Genomic DNA, 19,617 nt, shown 5'->3' with positions numbered 1-19,617 from the left:
GGCGTGCAAGAGAAGGCCTGATGACTTTAACTCCACCAGAATAAATAAATGTATTATTATTATCATTATTATTATTATTATTATTATTATTATTATTATTATTATTATTATTATTATTATTACTTTCGTAAATCACTCAGATGCCATACCTGTAGCAGTCACATAACCATTTGCCATATGGCCATGAAATAATATTTTTTTTTGTGATACAAGACAGTGAGGTTTCATGATAATAATAGTAATAATAATAATAATAATAATAATAGTGAAGATAAGTTGATTTATTATTATTATTATTATTATTATTATTATTATTATTATTATTATTATTATGTGTGACTCAGTAGTCCATGGAGGGCTATGATGGACTGGCATCTCGTCCACATGCCCCGGCAGAGATGAACGATCATCCAGCCAGTACGAGGATAACGTGTGGTCAACACGACGATCCCCGAATCCGTATTTATAGCTGGTGCTTGATGGGCACTGTCCCATGCACTGGCCATAATTTCATGAGAATTTTTTTTTTCCCCGCAAGCTTTCAAACTAGCTCTCATCCTATAGCACTAGGCCTAGATTACCGCCTGCGCTTGTTTGAAGGTATCCAATCATTGGATGGCTACTTATACTGCCTGTTCATTCAGTGGTCAAACATGTAACATGAATAGGAAGAAATTCCCACTAGATGGCAGCTCCTAACGGCCTATGAAGTCGCTTGGGAATAGAGTTAGGTCTTATACTTTATGTGTAGATTATAATATGTGACTGAAATATTACATTGTTTCGCGACTCTAATAGCTTCATTAATCCATTATATTACTCGCTCTTGAAACAAAAGAAATACAACTACAAATAAGCTAGTGAGTTGCTTAGTTATAAAAACCCATATGTGACAGAATTTAAACAGTTTTCAAACTAAAATTGCAAATTAACTGCTAGCAGGACATTTTATAGAACTTGTAAGGTTAATTACGTTTTCTTTTAAAGAGGCCATGGTCTGTTCATATGTTACCAATTTTTGGTGATTTACAAAAAAAGCACGAATATTTCAGGTAGCGAATTTTGCAAGTAGGTAATTCAACAAGAAAACCGGAAAACTTTTTCTGTGTGGAACTTCCCCACATTACTAAGTAGAGATTTCACGAATTTATCCACAAGAGTTTCCTACACATGTTTCTGATGATTATTATTCGTAACACACTTCAATATGTAACACTGACACAACATTTTCTTATATACTGTAGTTTGAAGCAGACGTACAAATGAGCTGGTTGGTTCTAATGTCTAAATAAGCTATTTCACTGAAAGCATTGTTAAACCGATCATTTGAGCAGGCAGCGTAAGCAGCCATCGAATGCGTTCGAGCAGGTAGTGACCAAGACATAATGCATTACACGGGACACATTTTGTCTATGGATAGGAAAAATTCAGTATTCGATGCCATAAACTAGGCTATATGTGTCTGCTCGCTGATAGTTTTCGGAAATGGACATTGACATGACGCTATATTTGTGGGCAATTAAATCGCCTGCCTAAAGTGATCACTGAGGAAAGATAGTCATTTCTGCACATCTCACTGTAAATGAATTATAATTTCAGATTGCTTTCATTATTGGTCGACTATATGTGTGTACATGTGTAGCCTATGTGTGTGTGTGTGTGTCTGTGTGTGTGTGTGTGTGTGTGTGTGTGTGAGAGAGAGAGAGAGGGGGGGGGAAGACGGTAAAGTAATTAAATTTTGAGAATAATGAGCTTCAAGAACGTCTATCGAATCCCTTATGCTTAACAATTTTTGTTGTAAGACTTTAATTGACTTTAAATAATGTTCTCAAAGTAAGATTTCATTGCTTAACTTTCTTTCCACAGGCGTTCAGTGTGTAAATTTTTCCAATCTAAGTGGAGAAAAATTAAATTTCTTCTTGTTTAGTTGGGCATAGGTGAATATGAATACATATTCTTTAACATTTGAAGAATGTTGTGAGGATTAGCTTCTACTGTTTTATCAACAACAAGCTATTTTTAGAAGGGTATGAACAACGAGTTCTTTCTAACACTTCCCGCTCCTGTTCAGTGGTAGACAGAGAGTCTTACTACAGTATCTGGGTGAAAAGAGCCAATTGTTGTGATTTATTGTGTTGTGAGACATGGACTCTGTTCAAATAGGTACATTCTGACTAATTTGACTTCAATTTAGAGTTTGCAAAGTATTTTTGTTCTTACAGTACGGTTTAAATATTACAATTGAAAAAAAAATATATATATATATATATATATATATATATATATATATATATAGGATATATAGGATATATAAATTTCTCCAAATACAATGCGAGTTTTAGTATAGGAGGTCTCGTCAGGTAACAACAATTTATTCCTGTACCATTTCATACAGCATCATTTAGAGTGCTGAATCCTGTTTTAAAGTTTGCGCGTTCTTTAGCATTTATCAGTAATTATTTTTTTAGTGATGGGGCACCCGGTAACGCGGCGGGAACTGTTCAATGTTTGGCTTAACAGCAGAAAAGAATCACGGAATAAGAAAGTTTTTAATCACTGTGTGAGTGTTTTAGGCCTGCAAAATTATTGACGTGACATCGAACATCAGGTTAAAAATATATTGGACACATTTTTATCTAACCTTAACAAACACATCGTGAATCAGAATACAAATCTAGTAGCTGGACAAAATCAATAACTTCTCTCCTATCTAAAAAATTTTTATGACACTTTATACAGAAGTTACAGGTAGAATATTTTTCTGTGTTCAAAGTCTGATTATGTTCCTATAAGAGGAACTGCCCCTTCATAGTGGTGCATTTTAGACAAAATTAATAACTTCTCTCATATATAATATATTTTATGAAACTTTGTACAATTAGGCCTGCAGGTAGCATACAGATGTATTAGAGTTTGTACACATAAAGATATGCTACCTGTAACTCTTATACAAAATTTCGTAAAAATCTGTTATGTAGGACAGAAGTTAATTTTGTGTAAATGCACCCCTATAAAGGGGTAGTTCCTCTCATGGTATCGTAAATATAGTTTTTAAGCAAAAAAAATATATGCTACCTATAACTATAGTACATGTTTCATGAAATCATTAGATAGGAGAGAAGTTATTAATTTAGTCTGAAACCACTCTATGAAGGAGTAGTTCCTCTTACACAAACATCTGTACAAAGTTTCATAACATTCCGTTAGAATTCTGAGAAGTTACTAATTTTGAATTTTGTCCAGCGATTTGCGTGTTTGCACACTGTGAGGCGGTTAAAGTTAAATGAGTCATTTTATTCTGGCCTTAATTTGATTCTGACGTAAAGATCTGTAAGATTCATGTGTACTTCGTATCCTCTCTGCACCTCTCTCTGCTTAGGCAGTCTTTTCTGTAACCCCAGTTTATCTTTGATAATATTTATGCAGCTCTTACAATGTTCAAATTTCTTTATAGGCACAGAGACAGTTTAGAACTGTTTTAATTGTCTTACTATCACACACTTGTCTCTATCGTCCAACGCAATTTTATTTCCGACGATTAGCTAGATCGTTTCCGAGTTAACATTTCAATGCTCTTCCGTCGTCTTGTTTATCTTCTTTCCTTATTATGCGCTATAATTCAACCGCCAACTCTGTCTGGGAAACAAAACTGAACAACAATATAGCTAATTTGTCTCTCTTGGCAATGTATGATCGCATTATGTTTCAGGGATATCATACGCCTTATATTGCTATCGGAATAGAGCAAGCTACTACAGTAGTCAGAGTGAAATCATGATGATTTTATTCAGCCAGTTAAAATACACGACTTTAAGTCTTATAATCATACAACTTACAAGTGGCTTTTAAGGAACCGCAGGTTCATTGCCGCCCACCATCGGTCCCTATCCTGTGCAAGTTTAATCCACTCTCTATCATCGTATCCCACCTCCCTCAAATCCATTTTAATATTATCTCCCATCTACGTCTCGGCCTCTCCAAAGGCCTTTTTCTCTCCGGTCTCACAATTAACACTCTATATGCATTTGAGGATTCGCCCATAAGTGCTATATGCTCTGCCCATCTCAAACGTCTGAATTTAATGTTCCTACTTATGTCAGATGAAACATACAATGCGTACAGTTCTGCGTTGTGTAACTTTCTCCATTATCCTGTAACTTCATCCCTCTTAACCCCAAATATTTTCCTAAGAAACTTATTCTCAAATAACCTTAATCTCTGTTCCTCTCTCAAAATGAGAGTCCAAGTTTTACAACCATACAGAACAACCAGTAATATAACTGTTTTATAAATTCTAACTTTCAGATTTTTTGTCAGCAGACTAGATGACAAAACCTTCTCAACCGAATAATAACACGCATTTCCTATATTTATTGTGCGTTTTATTTCCTCCTGAGTGTCATTTATATTTGTTACTGTTGTTCCAAGATATTTGAATTTTTCCACCTCTTTGAAAGATAAATCTCCAATTTTTATGTTTCCATTTCGTACAACATTCTGGTCACGAGACATAATCATATACTTTTGTCTTTTCGGGATTTGCTTCCAAACTTATCGCTTTACTTGCTTCAAGTAAAATTTCCGTGTTTTCCCTAATCGTTTCTGGATTTACTCCTAACATATTCACGTCATCCGCATAGAAAAGAAGCTTATGTAACCCGTTCAATTCCAAACCCTATCTGTTATCCTGAACTTTTCTAATGGCATATTCTAGAGCAAAGTTAAAAAGTAAAGGTGATAGTATATCTCCTTGCTTTAGCCCGCAGTGAATTGGAAAAGCATCAGATAGAAACTGTCCTATACGGACTCTGCTGTACGTTTCACTGAGACAAATTTTAATTAATCGAACTAGTTTCTTGGGAATATCAAATTCAATAGGTATATTATATAAAACTTCTCTCTTAACCCAGTCATGTGCCTTTTTGAAATTTACCTCATAGTCATAACGAATAATATAAGGCTGTAATGATTAGGTAATATAGGCTATACTATATGACTTACCGACTGATTTATAAGGTAATTGCAGACATTAAGCGCAGTGCGTATTGGATTGGGATCCATTAAAATAGCTGTAGAATCGTAAGTCACGCCTTTCGGGACGTATTGACTGTTGAAGTTCAAATGCTGAAACAAATAAAACATCAGTTTAATGTTACTACTCGAAAAAGAACCGGCGGTAGTAAATTAAAATAAACGTTGTCATGTAATTGTACAGTAGCCCTTCTTCCTCATACATTTTACTTAGTAATAATGAAACCGCCCATTTAGATGTTAATGTACTGCAGGCTCTTTTATCCAAACACGAATTATGTTTAAATCATACAAGGCATTTGGTCCTAACGTCCAGTTCAGATACAGAGTAGGCTATGGGACAATATTATGATACCAAATTATCTAGGCCTATCTGTGTCATATATAGATCACAGTAAATGTATGAAGTGAAAAATGTGTTATTTAAATGAAGATCCGCTCTGATGTAGGTCCGCCAAAACATTTGTAACTAGTTCCACTGTACATTTACACTTATATACACACAATACAAATTGGAATTGTCATATCGACAAAATAATTCTCTAGTCTTATTAAATGTCAGACACACATTACTGATATTATCAAGTCAAAGTGAATATCTTTATTTAGTTTTCAAACGGTTGGTGAAAATCTCTTGTGGTGTCTGATAATAATTACAACCGTGCTTATTGATTAGTGTTCCATATCAGTTAACTAGAACTGTCTGTTCAAAATCAACGGGAAATTTCTAAATTAATAACATGACATTCAGAGTTTGAGCTGTTTCATTAAATGGAAAACATATGTGAATTTTCATTTTAAAGCTCAAAAGTCAATATCATTTCTTTTTTAAATTGATTTGCATGATTTGCATTCGTATTATATTTTACTAGTGGCTTGTGCAGCAAATGCTGCAAACTAAGTTCACTAGAAGTTCAAATTTTTTTAAAGATTTATTTGCAACGAAGAATACCAGACATTTTGAAAGTTTTTTGCTTCCATACTCCCTCTGAATGGTTTCTTTATGCCAAATACTTTTTCTTGAACCTATTCATCTTACGTTCTTCAGTTTCAATGCGAAAACGCAAGTAAAAATGTCAGGACGATCACTGTATTTTTCATGTAAGAGTAAAGCAGTAGCTATTTCAAGTCATTGCGGCTTGTAAGCGAGAGTTAAGAAAATATCTGGTTTTCCATGCTTTTAAACAATATAAGTTACATAGCATCTTGGTATAGTTGCTGCATGTTTCGTGAACTACCTTGAAATGTAGAGGGGAGAATCACTTACACCAACAAATTATTTATTACTATCGATTAGTTGGATGAGATAAATTTGAACGTCAGTAGAGTAGAAAAGAATAGAACACTATATATCTATATGATTTGAACTGGTAATAGAAATTACGGAAAAACTTAGATCAAATATCTTTGAACGCCAGTGTACCAACATTACTACCGGGTATCGGCCCATTGTAATGTAATAAATAATTCACTCATTTTAACCCAGTACTTCCCAACCACGGGATAAGTCAGAACCAAAGATATAAAAAATTGTTAAACTTTGAAAGAGTTACGCTAGTTTTCAATAGGTAGCACCATTATTGGTGTGGTTAAAAAAGTGTCAGGGAAAATGATTATTTAGATTAAGCATAACTTATTCTCGTAATTGGCAATATTAGCGGTTTCCAGTTAAACCCAGTGTTGTTTTACAATCAATAGAGTGGTATGAAAAATTGAGTCCTATAATGCTGTTATATTTACATACGACTGACAATACTGACTATTATCTTCGCCATCTATTCATTGAAGTAATAATAAAAGACAGACATATCCCACACAGTATAACATTAGCAAATTTCGACATAACTAACCTATACACAAACATACCCATAAACGATACACTACAGATATTGGAACAAATGCTCAAAAACAACAACACACCACAAGAACACATTCGAGAAATCATCCACATCACAGACATCATCATAAAAAACAAAACTAGAAAACTACTTCATATACAATAATACATATTATACTCAAACATAAGGTGTACCCATGGGATCACTCATTTCCAGTACACTAACAGCAATATTCATACACCACATAGAACAGACATATATACTAAACAAAGACAACAACAAACACGCAGACAACATTATATATTGGCACAGATACGTAGATGACATACTAATAGGCCTACTATACAAAGGAAACAAAAGACAAATCCGAAACCTGCATCAACACATAAACAAAATACACCCAAAGCTACACTACACATTAGAAATTGAAAACAAAAAAATCCATAAATTTTCTAGACATCACAATAACAAAAGTCGACAACAAGCACACATTCAAAGTCTACAGAAAACTCACAACAGCAACACACATACACAACACATCCAATCACCTTTTCGTTTTTAAGAAGGACACTGTATTCCATATAATATTAAAGAAAATTATAATTGTTATTCCATTTTGGTTGTAATGATAATATAAACGTGCTGAAGATAATGAGTGTTTCAGCATGGTCCTTTTCGTGCCCTTCTTTGCACATGGCCTTCTTTATTATTACAGACAAGAATCTTCTTCTCTGTTTATTTCTTCTTTCTTCTTTTATATTACAAGTTTACATTAAATCACCCAACACAACACAAAAAGCTGCATTCCGAACAATGGTACACAGACTACACAGACTACCAATGAACTACCATGACTACAAAGAAGAGCTAAACACAATTAAATACATAGCACAAGAAAACAGATAGACAACATAATAAGAAAGACAAAACATAACCACAAAAACCATAAGAATATAACACAAACACAATAACACAAAAAATACATTACACTAACATACGAAAACAAAAACACACACAAGGTTGCAACCTCATTCAAGAAATTAAATTACAACTTCGCATAGTTTACAAATGAAATAATACTCTACAAAAACACCTCAACACACAAACAACACAACAAACAAATATAACCACAGAGGCGTATACAAACTCAAATGTAACACCTGCAACAACTTCTACATAGAACAGACAGGCAGATCATTTAAAACACCTCACAAAGAACACATCACAGCCATAAAAAAATACGAAACACTTCCACAAATGCAGAACACATCACAAATCCTAACCACACCTACAGAGACATCAATACAGACATGGAAATTCTACACATCCAATCAAAAAGCCAGAAACTAAACACACTAGAACAATACGAAATATACAGACACACAAAAACACATCCAAATGAAATTCTCAACACACAACTCAATTTCAGAACACACACACTCTTTGACTCCACATTATACTACACAAACACACCCTCACAGGAAACACAAACAGAAGGCATCAAGACCAGCAACAACCAGATGTGAAGATGGCCGATAGCAGGCTAAAACATGTTAACGAGGTAATGTAAAATTTAACACGTGAAAGACACATAATACGTTTTCCGAAGTGATATAGTGTTAAAAGTTGTGCAATCAAGATGTATACAAAAATTATAATTTATATTAAAAAAAATATCTCATTAACCAATCCTCGAATTTAAAAATCAACGCTTAGTGTTCTTAATCATGAAATGTAAGTCCTTCACAGAAAATTTTAATACGCAATAACAATCCTGAAGCCACCAGGCTTGTTTTGAATTTTCGCATAATTCAATAACATTAAAAATAAATGAAAATTAATACCTAGGTAATTAATGCATGAAATTTTACTAAATTTGATACCTACTATTATTTAAATGTACAGATACAACAAATCCACCGAATCTGAAAGCAATTGATCAAAAACTTTAGAACTTTCAAAACTCAGTCCCAGTGTCCCTTAAAGATATAATGTGTTATATATTATCCAATCTGAGTTAGGCATATTAAGCATTGTGCCTCCCCTCCACTTAACACACTCTTTTTATATTAGATGAGTTTCATTTCCAATTAGCAAGAGACTTTTATATCACATTGAGGATAATCTAGTCATTCGATTCATATTAATAATTTAATTTTACGTGTTTCCTTTATGTGCTCTAATTAGGCATATTTATAAAATATTACTTTACCGTTCATGGGTTTCAAACCCTTACATTCTTTTCATATTTTTCCTCTTAATTACTACAGTCATTTTAGGCAACAGAAAACAGTTCTCTATCCAAAATAAATTAAAACTACGCTTAATATTAAGAGAATTTCACGAATAGAATTGCAAATAATTAATGAAATTAATATAATAATGCATGTTATTTACGAACTTTGTGTAATATTTCATTCGAATGCATAAAGAAAGATCGAAAATATCTATTTCCAAATATCTATATCTAATAGATCAATTTAGTGTTAATTTACTCTAACTGCAAAGAGACAATGAAATGAATGTTATTATGAACATAATTAAATTTAATTAAATGTACAATTTAGGACATAACATTCTAAATGTGCTAAGTGCCAAAAACAACACACTGCGCAATGCATGTTTAAATACCTACAACACCGTTTTTTGACGCACGAATGAGTTACTTACAGTTGAGTTACGATAAGACAATTTAGTATAATATTCTCATATGGATGTTCCTCTCTTACATTGAATAAAATAAAATTTAAAATATTGGCACTTCGCACATTTAGAATGTTAGGTCTTCAATTATGGAAGTAAAAATCTGCAAAATAAGTTTAGTGCGTGTAATAATTTATTCTGAAGAAATGGATAATTTAGTATTTCTGATTTTATTGATAATTAGGTTATGGTCTTATTAATTTATAAGTGCAAACAATTACTAATTAACTTTTTATTCACAAATTTTGAAACGAAATATAATGTTATTTTACTCATTAAATGTTTGTACCGAAACCTAATAAGCAATTAAAAATAATGTTCTGAAAGTTTTTCTTTATTTTTTTAAATTCCAGTTTTCCACATTATTTCAAGTTAAACTTATGTTTTCCCAAATATTGGTTACCAAAGTTATCACTGCATTTGGCTTTTCTAAAGTTGAAGTACTAACTTTGTTTTCTAAATTACATGACCATGCACATAATTGAAGTATTTTCTATTTATATATTGAAATTTTAAATTTTGTTTTATAAATAATCGGGTTGTGCACATATTTATATTTGTTTTATAATTTGTAAACAAACGAAAACTTGCAACATAAGAATTATTTTTCAAGAATCATGACAAAAAGCTAATGACGAAAAATAGGTGACAAAAATTATAACTGTGACGAAATTTCCGGCTACGAAATGCCCTAGACCCTTAGTTCCCTTATCTTGTAAATATTGATTATGAAAACTTGGCGATACGATAAAAGTATGAATTATAATTTAATGGCGAGCAATCCAAAAACTACTGAGGTCCCTTGGTACAGACCACAAGTCGCCAAATGTTGTAATTATATTACCATTCGAAAACATTTTCAGACAAAAATTTTGGACATGAATTGAAGCACCTATAGACATTTAGGAGGCGGAATAAATAATGCCATTGAAAGTACAAGCTTATTTACAAGCACCATCTCCTACAGATTAATAGACAACATTGTCAGCTTCAGCAAGCTTGTAATTGAGGGTTTTGGTGAACTTTGAAAAGAAGGTTAGAAGTACTACCCTTTGTTATTGTGTGTTGTAGACCTATGGAGTAGCAGTTAGCACAGGGAAGCACTACAAAAGTTGAATATTTGTGGCTTTGCAAAATATAAAATACGAGGCGCGTCCATAAAGTAACTTTCCCAATCGTCCCACAGCTAGCATACCACATGTTGCGCGAAGTGACTGCGTGTAAGTGTTAGAGTAATGAATGTCCTGGCATGGCGCATGCGCTACCGGAACTTCCCGAGTGCACTCAGTAGCTTCGTTGTAGTGGTTGAAGATGGACTTTCCTATTCCTGCTGGAATAGGAACGTCCATCTTCAACCAATGCAACGAAGCTACTGAGAGCAGTCGAGAAGTTCCACTAGCGCATGCGTCATGGCAGGACATTACTCTATCACGTACACGCAGTCGCTTCGTGCAACATATGGTTTGCTAGCTGTGGGACCAGTGGGAAAGTTACTTTAAGGACGCGCCTCGTACATGAGAATGCGGTCGCGGAAAATTTGACAAATATCTGCAGTGAATAACAGAATTATTCGGACACTTAATATTCCAAATTTTTATGTGTATGTTACTAAACATGTTTGCAAAAACGCAAAAATTACGCTTGCGGTTATGTCAAATAAACCAATTTGCATAACATGGGCATACAAAGAGCTTGCTAATGAAGCGGTATGTTAATATATTTATATAAAAATAAACAAATATACAATTTGCTGCGTAACAAAAATATTCGGACAGTCCTGTTGTACCTATTCTATACACCCCTGTTGATCACTTACATTACAAAGTAGGTGAAGGTACCGAGTTTCAATAATATGCGAGAGTATTTAGTCTTACTTGTGCTGTCGTTTCACCAAGACGGATCACAAAATGGGGCGTAAAGGTAAGCAAAAAATATTTAATCAGAGGCAGTTAGTGATATTCCATCACGAAAAAGGGAAAACCATTCGAAACATTGCAGATTTACTTCAGATGAAGAGAAGTCTGACATAATTCTCAGATATAAAAACGAGGACAGAATAGAGCTGAGAAAGCAAACAGATCGCCGAAAAGTCCTCACAGACAGAAAAGAATCTCTTATTGTCAGACAGATTAAAAAGAAACCTCGTATAAGTGCCCCGAAGTTAGCTTCTGAAATTGAATCGGCAACGGGTAAAAAAGTGCATGCTCAAACAATTAAGAGGGCAATACATAAACGGGGCTACAACGGAAGAATAGCACGAAAAAGCCTTATGTTTGTGAAAGGAACAGACTTAAACGGCTTCAGTTTGCTAAAGAATATGAAAATAAAGGCGAAGATTGGTGCGAAAAGGCTTTTTTTTTATGAGAGCAAATTCGATGTTTTTGGCAGCGGTGGTAGACAAATGGTCAGGAGAAAGCCTAAGGAGGAAATGAAAACCAAGAATTTGTAAGCTACTGTTAAATATGGTAGAGGAAATGTGATGATATGGGGGTGCATGTCAGCTTCTGGGATTGGTGAATTGCTGTTCATCGAGGATCTCATGAAGAAGGAAGACTATCTACACCTCCTGCAACATAATTTAGTGAAAAGTGCAGAAAAGGTTGGAATTGAAAAGGAATTTATGTTTTACCAGAACAATGATCCCAAGCATAACTCTTATATTCTACAAGAATTTCTGCTTTACAAATGCCCTAAAGTGTTTCATCCTCCTCCACAATCGCCGGATTTGAACCCTATTGAAAATTTATGGGAAGAACTTGACAGGAGGGTTGGGTCAAGGCCTATTTCTTCTAAAGAAGAGCTAAAAGCAAGACTTCAAGAAGAATGGGTGAAAATTTCTATAGACATAACGAAAAAATTAGTACATAGCATGACACGCCGATTGAATGAGGTTATTAAACAGAAGGGTGGTCCTACAATGTACTAATAATAACGAGCTGGAAGAGTATTATTTGTTTTCAAAAAGTGTCCGAATATTTTTGTTAGTATTACAAATGAAATGTTTTCCTTTATGTTTTAATAATTAGAAGACGATTAAGTTAATTGGAATTGTTATGTTGAAAATGTTTATATGAAATGGGATACTTTTAGGGAAAAAAATAAGAAAAGCTTATTTTTATATATTTATATGTAAATATATGTCATTTAATTGTTAGTTGACGGATGTCCGAATATATTTGTTACTCAATGTACGTAATATACAATTAAATTTTTGTAATTCAATTTCGAAGAAAAATATCAAAGTAGTTAAATTAATAATATAATGTGCTAATATCATATTTACTAGGCATTAAAAAGGAACATAACTAATGCTACCGTTGACACACAAAATCGACTGTGACAAAGATTTTGGAAAGTTTGATAATTTTCTATATATTGTCGAGGTCGAGAGGGCTTGGAGTGGAACGGGTATAGCAAATACATTAAAAGATTTTTTGTTTCTAATGCCATTTGGTTATTTTAAATTTTCTTGTCTTATTTCCTGGCAGTGGCTTAAGGTAAAGGAGAGCAAGTGTGCGCACCTAGTGTATTATTATCTGTGGAATCTATTGTATTATAGAAGAAATATTGAAAACTTGTTTAATGAATGACAGTATTATACGGATTATAAATTCAGAAGATGGAGGAGACAATAGTAAACAAATGAAATTTGATTTTTTTTGAAAGAGGCAAATGCGCACTTTTAGCCACACAGCCGGGTAAGAGTAAGCATAAAGAGTTTGCAGTGATTAATTTATGAAACATACATTTGATTTCATGCCAATAAACTTTGTTTTATATGAGAAGACTTTTGAGACAGATATAGATATTTTCAGGGCTTTTAATACACTTATAACTATTCTAGAGCACAATGCCCGAAACAGAAATATGAGATTTAGTAATAAATTTAACTACAACTGTAGAAACGAGAAATAATAAACAATGATTATAAAACAGGGCTCAAGGATAATAGTCACATATAAATGCTCCAAATCAGTTAAGGCCTAGCCTCCGAACCGTACGGTTGTGTCCGCTCAGTGCCTGTTATAGTGTGGTGAACAGACAGTTTACTTAGTACAAGTGAATCAGTAAACAACGATGTCAAACTATAAACGTGTAAACACCATCAGGATAACTTTCGAAACCTCTGCTATCAGACCATCTGCTATGGAAATTCACCATTGGTTGTCGGACAAGATGCAACTGAAACCCGACCAAGTCAACACGATCCAACTCAACTCCAGAGAACGCTGCATATATTTGAAGGTAATATCTCCAGGGTTATATGATAAACTGTTACAGACGTATGATACCCCATTAGAATTTCGGTATGAATCCGGTGAAACAACAAAAGTCACGATTAGTGCAGCAGATACGCAAAAAATAACAGTTCGCTGTTTCAATCTGCCACCAGAAGTGCCGCATCATGTCCTTCGAAATGTTCTCAGTAATTATGGTTCAGTTCTCGACACCAGGGACGAACGGTGGAGTACGCAATATTTACTACCAGTGAATAACGGCGTTAAAGCTATTCGGATGGAACTTAAACAAAGCATCCCGACGTCTCTGAAAATCGCAAACTACGATGTTAATTTTTCACATCCAGGACAGGTGCAGACCTGTTTTAGATGTAAAGCAACAACACACTTAAAAGACAATTGCCTTTTGAAATCGTCAATTCTATCACTATTACCTAAACATAAACAAGCCAATATTGTTCACGCATCATCAAACACGCCCTCTTCTGGCATTCTGCAAGCACAAACCAAACCCTCAGAATGAAATTGGCCTGAACTAGGGGCTTCTACCTCTCCTAATCCAACCGTCCCCACCACACCTGAACTCCATTCCAGTAGAGATGACAAACACAACATTTAATTACAGAACACAACAATCAGAATGACGAAAGACAGCTAAAAGATACTTCTGCAGCAGAGGAGGACCTCGGAGAGACTACCGAAGATGCAGTGAGCGACACAGAAATGGAAACTGATGAAAGTATGCTGAGACGTAAGAAGAAAACAGAAAGCACCAACACCGACGACACTCATGTAACGAAGCATTTCTAGGCAGATTTAGTATCGACCAATCAGCCTGCTCCGAATGATGTGTGTCGAGTTGAATCGGAACAAGGAACATCAAGCACATATTAGCCAGACCTAGACGAAGGTGAGGAAGACAAACAATAATATACGCAAGCTACAGAACACCACATATCACCACGGGATCCCCGCTCTCGAAATGTTGTCCTGGCTACGTTAGAAAATCGTAGGAAAATCCACTGTCTTTCCCTTCTCTTTCACATATTACATTTCTCCACTCCTGTCTATCTTGCTTCTCGTTTTAAAAATTTATCCACCCTTCATAACCTAGACACACGATCACAACACTCCTCAATATTATCCATTCCCTCCCACCGAACATCCTCATATTCATCTTCTTTCACTGTGGCTGTTACTCGGCTTTGGAATTCCCTACCGAGTAATGTCAGGGACTGTCAGACATGAAACCAATTTAAGAATAGGCTAACGAAATATTTTTCTAACCATTCTTGTTAACAATAATAGCTGTTTCAGGCTTCTCAATGTTTAATATATATATATATATATATATATATATATATATATATATATATATATATATATATATCACAGATAAATATCTAAATTATCTCATTATTATTATTATTATTATTATTATTATTATTATTATTATTATTATTATCATTATTATTACTATTTCTTACCAATGTTTATTATTGTCACACTAACATTACTTATCCAACTTTCATTATTTACTTTCATGTTGTTTTATGGTCTAGATATATTAATGTAATAACTATGTAAGCAATTGTAATCAATTAGAATTAGAGTCTGGCTGGGGGAAGAGAAGGCCTACTGGCCTTAGCTCCGCCAGATTAAATAAATAAATTATAATTATACATTCCCCTTTCATTGTTTATGGCTGTTGAAACTGAGCTGTCATGTCGGGGAACACTGAAGCTTGAATGTGTGCGTATGCACGTGTGCGTGTGTTATTTATTTTATAAGGATATATCCTTTATATATGGTGTCAAATTACTTCAGATCGTATATGCACTTTATAAGTGAATTAATTTAATCTGCAATAAGGTACACAATTGAGTAGGCTTGGTTTATCAGGTTATAAAAGTCTTGTTATATACATTGTATGTGCAATAAATTTGAGAATGAATAAAAATAATAAAAATAATAATAATAACAACAATAATAATAATCTGTACTGTAGAATGTAACTTTAAAAACAACTTGCAATGTCATATCTTGTATAGCTAAATGTACAACATTTCAATTTCTGAAATATGAGGAATTTTACATGAGATCATAATAAGACAATATGCTCTAATTTGTATGCAGAACAGTACAGTGGTAAAATTTCTTATTTCTTACATCATATCGTAGCTCCGTGTGTTTCTAAACACTACAAGTTTTATTATTATTTTCATGTAGTCAAAGATTGAAGCGTTCATTTGTTAATTGAAATAATAGTAGAAATGTAACAAAGAAGATTATGTTTCCAACTTTTAATTTCACTATACGTATTGTGAATTATATACATATGTTGCAGTTACTGTAATATACAATTGTAATATGTTAATTTGTGTGGTTAATGTGCTTATATAAGGCAATGTCTAAATAAGTTATTATACATAATTATATTGGTAATGTAATCACTATACTGTGTATATATATATATATATATATATATATATATATATCCTGGTTTTATATAGTATAATGTAAAATTCACCTGTCAAATAAAATTTATTTAAAAAAAAATCCTTCGAAACTTGAACATAACTCGCGCACTCTTACCCGCTCCTTCTATGTACACTCTCAGCCGACATCGAGTCAGTTTAAGAATGTTTCACTAAGGAGCAGCATAATACGGTCATGGGATATTAGTTCATGCCACTTCATTGCTACAAGTAGGACATGTCAACATGTTCCTTTTGACTCACTTATGACTCTGTAGAAAGCTCACGTTTTCTCTTGAAAATATTAGGCTACATGCCATTTCAAACAAAACGTTTACACAACTATCTAACTAGAGATTCTTCCGCGGCTCGACCAACATATGTCTTAACTTCGTCAATAATACTTATTCAATGGAGTAATGCAAGCCAATTTCGCAGCAGGCATCGGCTACCAACTATGAAGAATTCACGAGAAAACTCTTACCAGACCGCGCACACTTACCCTCCGTTATCTTACTTTTTTTTTAGTAGGCTATTTTACGACGCTTTATCAACATCTTTGGTTATTTAGCGTCTGAATGTGATGAAGTTGATAATGCCGGTTAAATGAGTCCGGGGTCCAACAACGAAAGTTACCCAGCATTTGCTCGTATTGGGTTGAGGAAAAACCCCGGAAAAAACCTCAACTAGGTAACTTGTCCCGACCGGGAATCGAACCCGGGCCACCTGGTTTCGCAGCCAGACGAGCTAGCCGTTACTCCACAGGTGTGGATCCGTTATCTTACGTGTGTCCAGATGATATGATAGGATCACGTGTGTTATGTGGCGCCAGGAAAGGTCTTATATCTAAACACGTATACTTGCAGTATTTCTGTTAGTAACGCTGTTAGACAGTCTCATTCTTTTCTTTTATGGTCTGTCGGATACTGTTTAAGTGAAATTCTCAAAACAATTTAATGTAGATTTCATGTTCATATTGCATAAATCTGTTAACCATCGGCTATATCGTATAACACTATAATTTAAAGTTTCAAGCCAGAAGTGACTATCCAATAATATCACAGAATTTAAGTTTCTCCTCTTAATCAAACCTTCTTATCTTAGTTTATATTGTGGTCACACGAATGACTGTTTCTTTATCTGATGAAGACTGAAATTATGAGTTTAATTTTGACAGCATATGAATTTAACCCTTAGCAGTTAAACTTACTCGTATACTTAGAATATCTCCTAAAATTTTTTCTGTGGATTAGTCATGTGTGGTTTGAAAACCTCCAATTATTTTACCTGCGCATCTCTAGGATTTTAAGAAAAGCTGTTAACTTAACATTTCTATTTAGTTGTATATTATTATTCATTTGAGGTTATCGAAATGCTCTTTGTGAAAATTTGAATGAAATATTACATTAAAACGTTTATTGGGATATAAACTTGAAGGTCAATAATGGCTAGTTATAATTTTATTACTGAATGATTCCAATTCCCCAATGACAAATTAACCAGTCTGTACTGTAGTTCTTATTTTAATTAATGAAAAATAATGCACTATTTAATGAAACCCATTTCCAAAATTTTTATTAATTTCCAATAGTGATCAGACATGATACATCTTCTGCGTGTTGAGAGAAAAGGACGGTATTTTTGGTAAAAAATGAGTAAATTTAAAAAAAAAAATCTTTAAGAGACCCTGTGATATGTGTGGAATACTTTGCGTAACATTTTGTGGGTATTTATCGGATGTTGAGACGTCATTTTTAAACTTCCTGCGCTCTGGATTTTTAAATAATACGCCCTCTTTGATTGCTGTTTCCGGTAAGTTCATTTTTTTCCTACATTGCCAGTCAAAAATGAATATAATTTCTGAACTATAAAAAGATACATGCATGAAATTTAGAACACACATTCTCTAGACTATTAGGAAACTTTTCTCTGTAACAGAATTTTGCTAATTGATTTCATTTTAAAAATATGTTTGTCTGTTTGCAAAAAGGAAATTAAAAAAGTCTTGTTAAATTTGAATTGTTTATTTTACAAATGTAGGGACTAATATCAAAATTCTGTTAGAGACAGTTTGTAGAGCATGATTTTACAAGTACAATGCAAAAGACTATTTGAAATTATCTTTAAAAATGGCTTAGATGTATTGGTTCCAGTAAAATTCTGCGTTAGGTACTTTTTTTTAAATCTGGGCCCCCCAATATATATATATATATATATATATATATATATATATATATATATATATATACATATATATATATTAATATTGATATTTGGTTGGGTTGCTATAGCCATATGAGATCTCTACGTAGAAAAAAAACAAATATTTCACACTAAATAGAAGAAAAAGTAAAAAAAATACCGTCATCGCCCATTAAACTAACTATATAACGATATATGTTGTGTCGCTCTACTTACGGAAATAGTTTCCTTAAAAAACATCTGACTCTCCATGTTGCTGAGCACTCCACCGATGTTAAAATATGTTGGATTGCTCTTTCTTCTAGCATCGACTACATGTGGACGCGATTCAGCCATCGGTTGTGTCGGCATAACACTTATGCACAAAATAAGTAAAAATAATGTAATTGTCATGGTGTTCTGCATTAATGTCACGGAAATTTGATTTATACTTTTCACATAGTTGCCTATTAAGAAATTTATTTGAAATACAAGTATCCACAGTGACTACTTAAATGTCGTATGACAAATTGCAAGTGAATCAAAGAGGTTTCCTGGAGTTCCGAATGATCTAGTGACCCATTTGTTCTTCCTTGTATACACTGACTGAAATGGCAAGAGGAGCCACCACCCAGTTTTAGAGATCAGCGTAGTTGCTGTGGCAACGAGCAGTCTGGACCAGTATTGATCCGTTCATCTTGACTCAACATGCAGTGGTCAAACAAATGGCACATCTACTTTAACACCGAAAGTTAGAAATGTTGTAATACTATATTGGTAATGTGCTGAAAATAGTTCTCACAAATTACTTGCATTAAATTGTTTTAATTATACTTCTTCCAAAACAAAGCGTTAATTCTCACCAAATACAGAACAGAAGTTAATAATAGGAACGATGATTTGGTGGTGGTGGTAATAATGATGATTACTGTACGTCTGTATTTACCTTGTTATTAACATCCTTTCTTATGATTACTATTATTTTAGGTAGTTTAAAGATAAAGTTTAAACTAACCTCAATTCCATAATTTTATTGGATGAAGAATATTTTAATGGATAGAGAATATAATATATTCTATAATACGAATGCTGATAGTTTTCCGGAAATATAATTGAGCTTAATAAATGTTTGTTGTCGTAATAATTATT

The 19,617-nt window shown here is 33.5% G+C and overlaps 1 protein-coding gene across 3 annotated transcripts in view; it reads right to left on the bottom strand.

The window, feature by feature from the left end:
- The window catches only part of Nmdar1 (NMDA receptor 1), a 220,822-nt gene extending 201,714 nt beyond the window's left edge, over positions 1 to 19,108 (bottom strand). For all 3 annotated transcript variants that reach the window (XM_069823913.1, XM_069823914.1, XM_069823915.1), the window contains exons 1-2: positions 18,706 to 19,108; positions 5,002 to 5,124 (exon numbers count right to left, since the gene is read on the bottom strand). In XM_069823913.1, coding sequence (XP_069680014.1) covers positions 5,002 to 5,124; positions 18,706 to 18,894 — 312 coding nt within the window. In that variant the 5' untranslated portion in view covers positions 18,895 to 19,108. The remainder of the gene's footprint in view (positions 1 to 5,001; positions 5,125 to 18,705) is intronic.
- Positions 19,109 to 19,617: the final 509 nt, after the last annotated feature.

Source organism: Periplaneta americana, chromosome 4 (genome assembly GCF_040183065.1).
Source record: "Periplaneta americana isolate PAMFEO1 chromosome 4, P.americana_PAMFEO1_priV1, whole genome shotgun sequence".
NCBI classification, from domain to species: domain Eukaryota; kingdom Metazoa; phylum Arthropoda; class Insecta; order Blattodea; family Blattidae; genus Periplaneta; species Periplaneta americana.
This window is presented reverse-complemented; position numbering and strand designations above follow the sequence as displayed.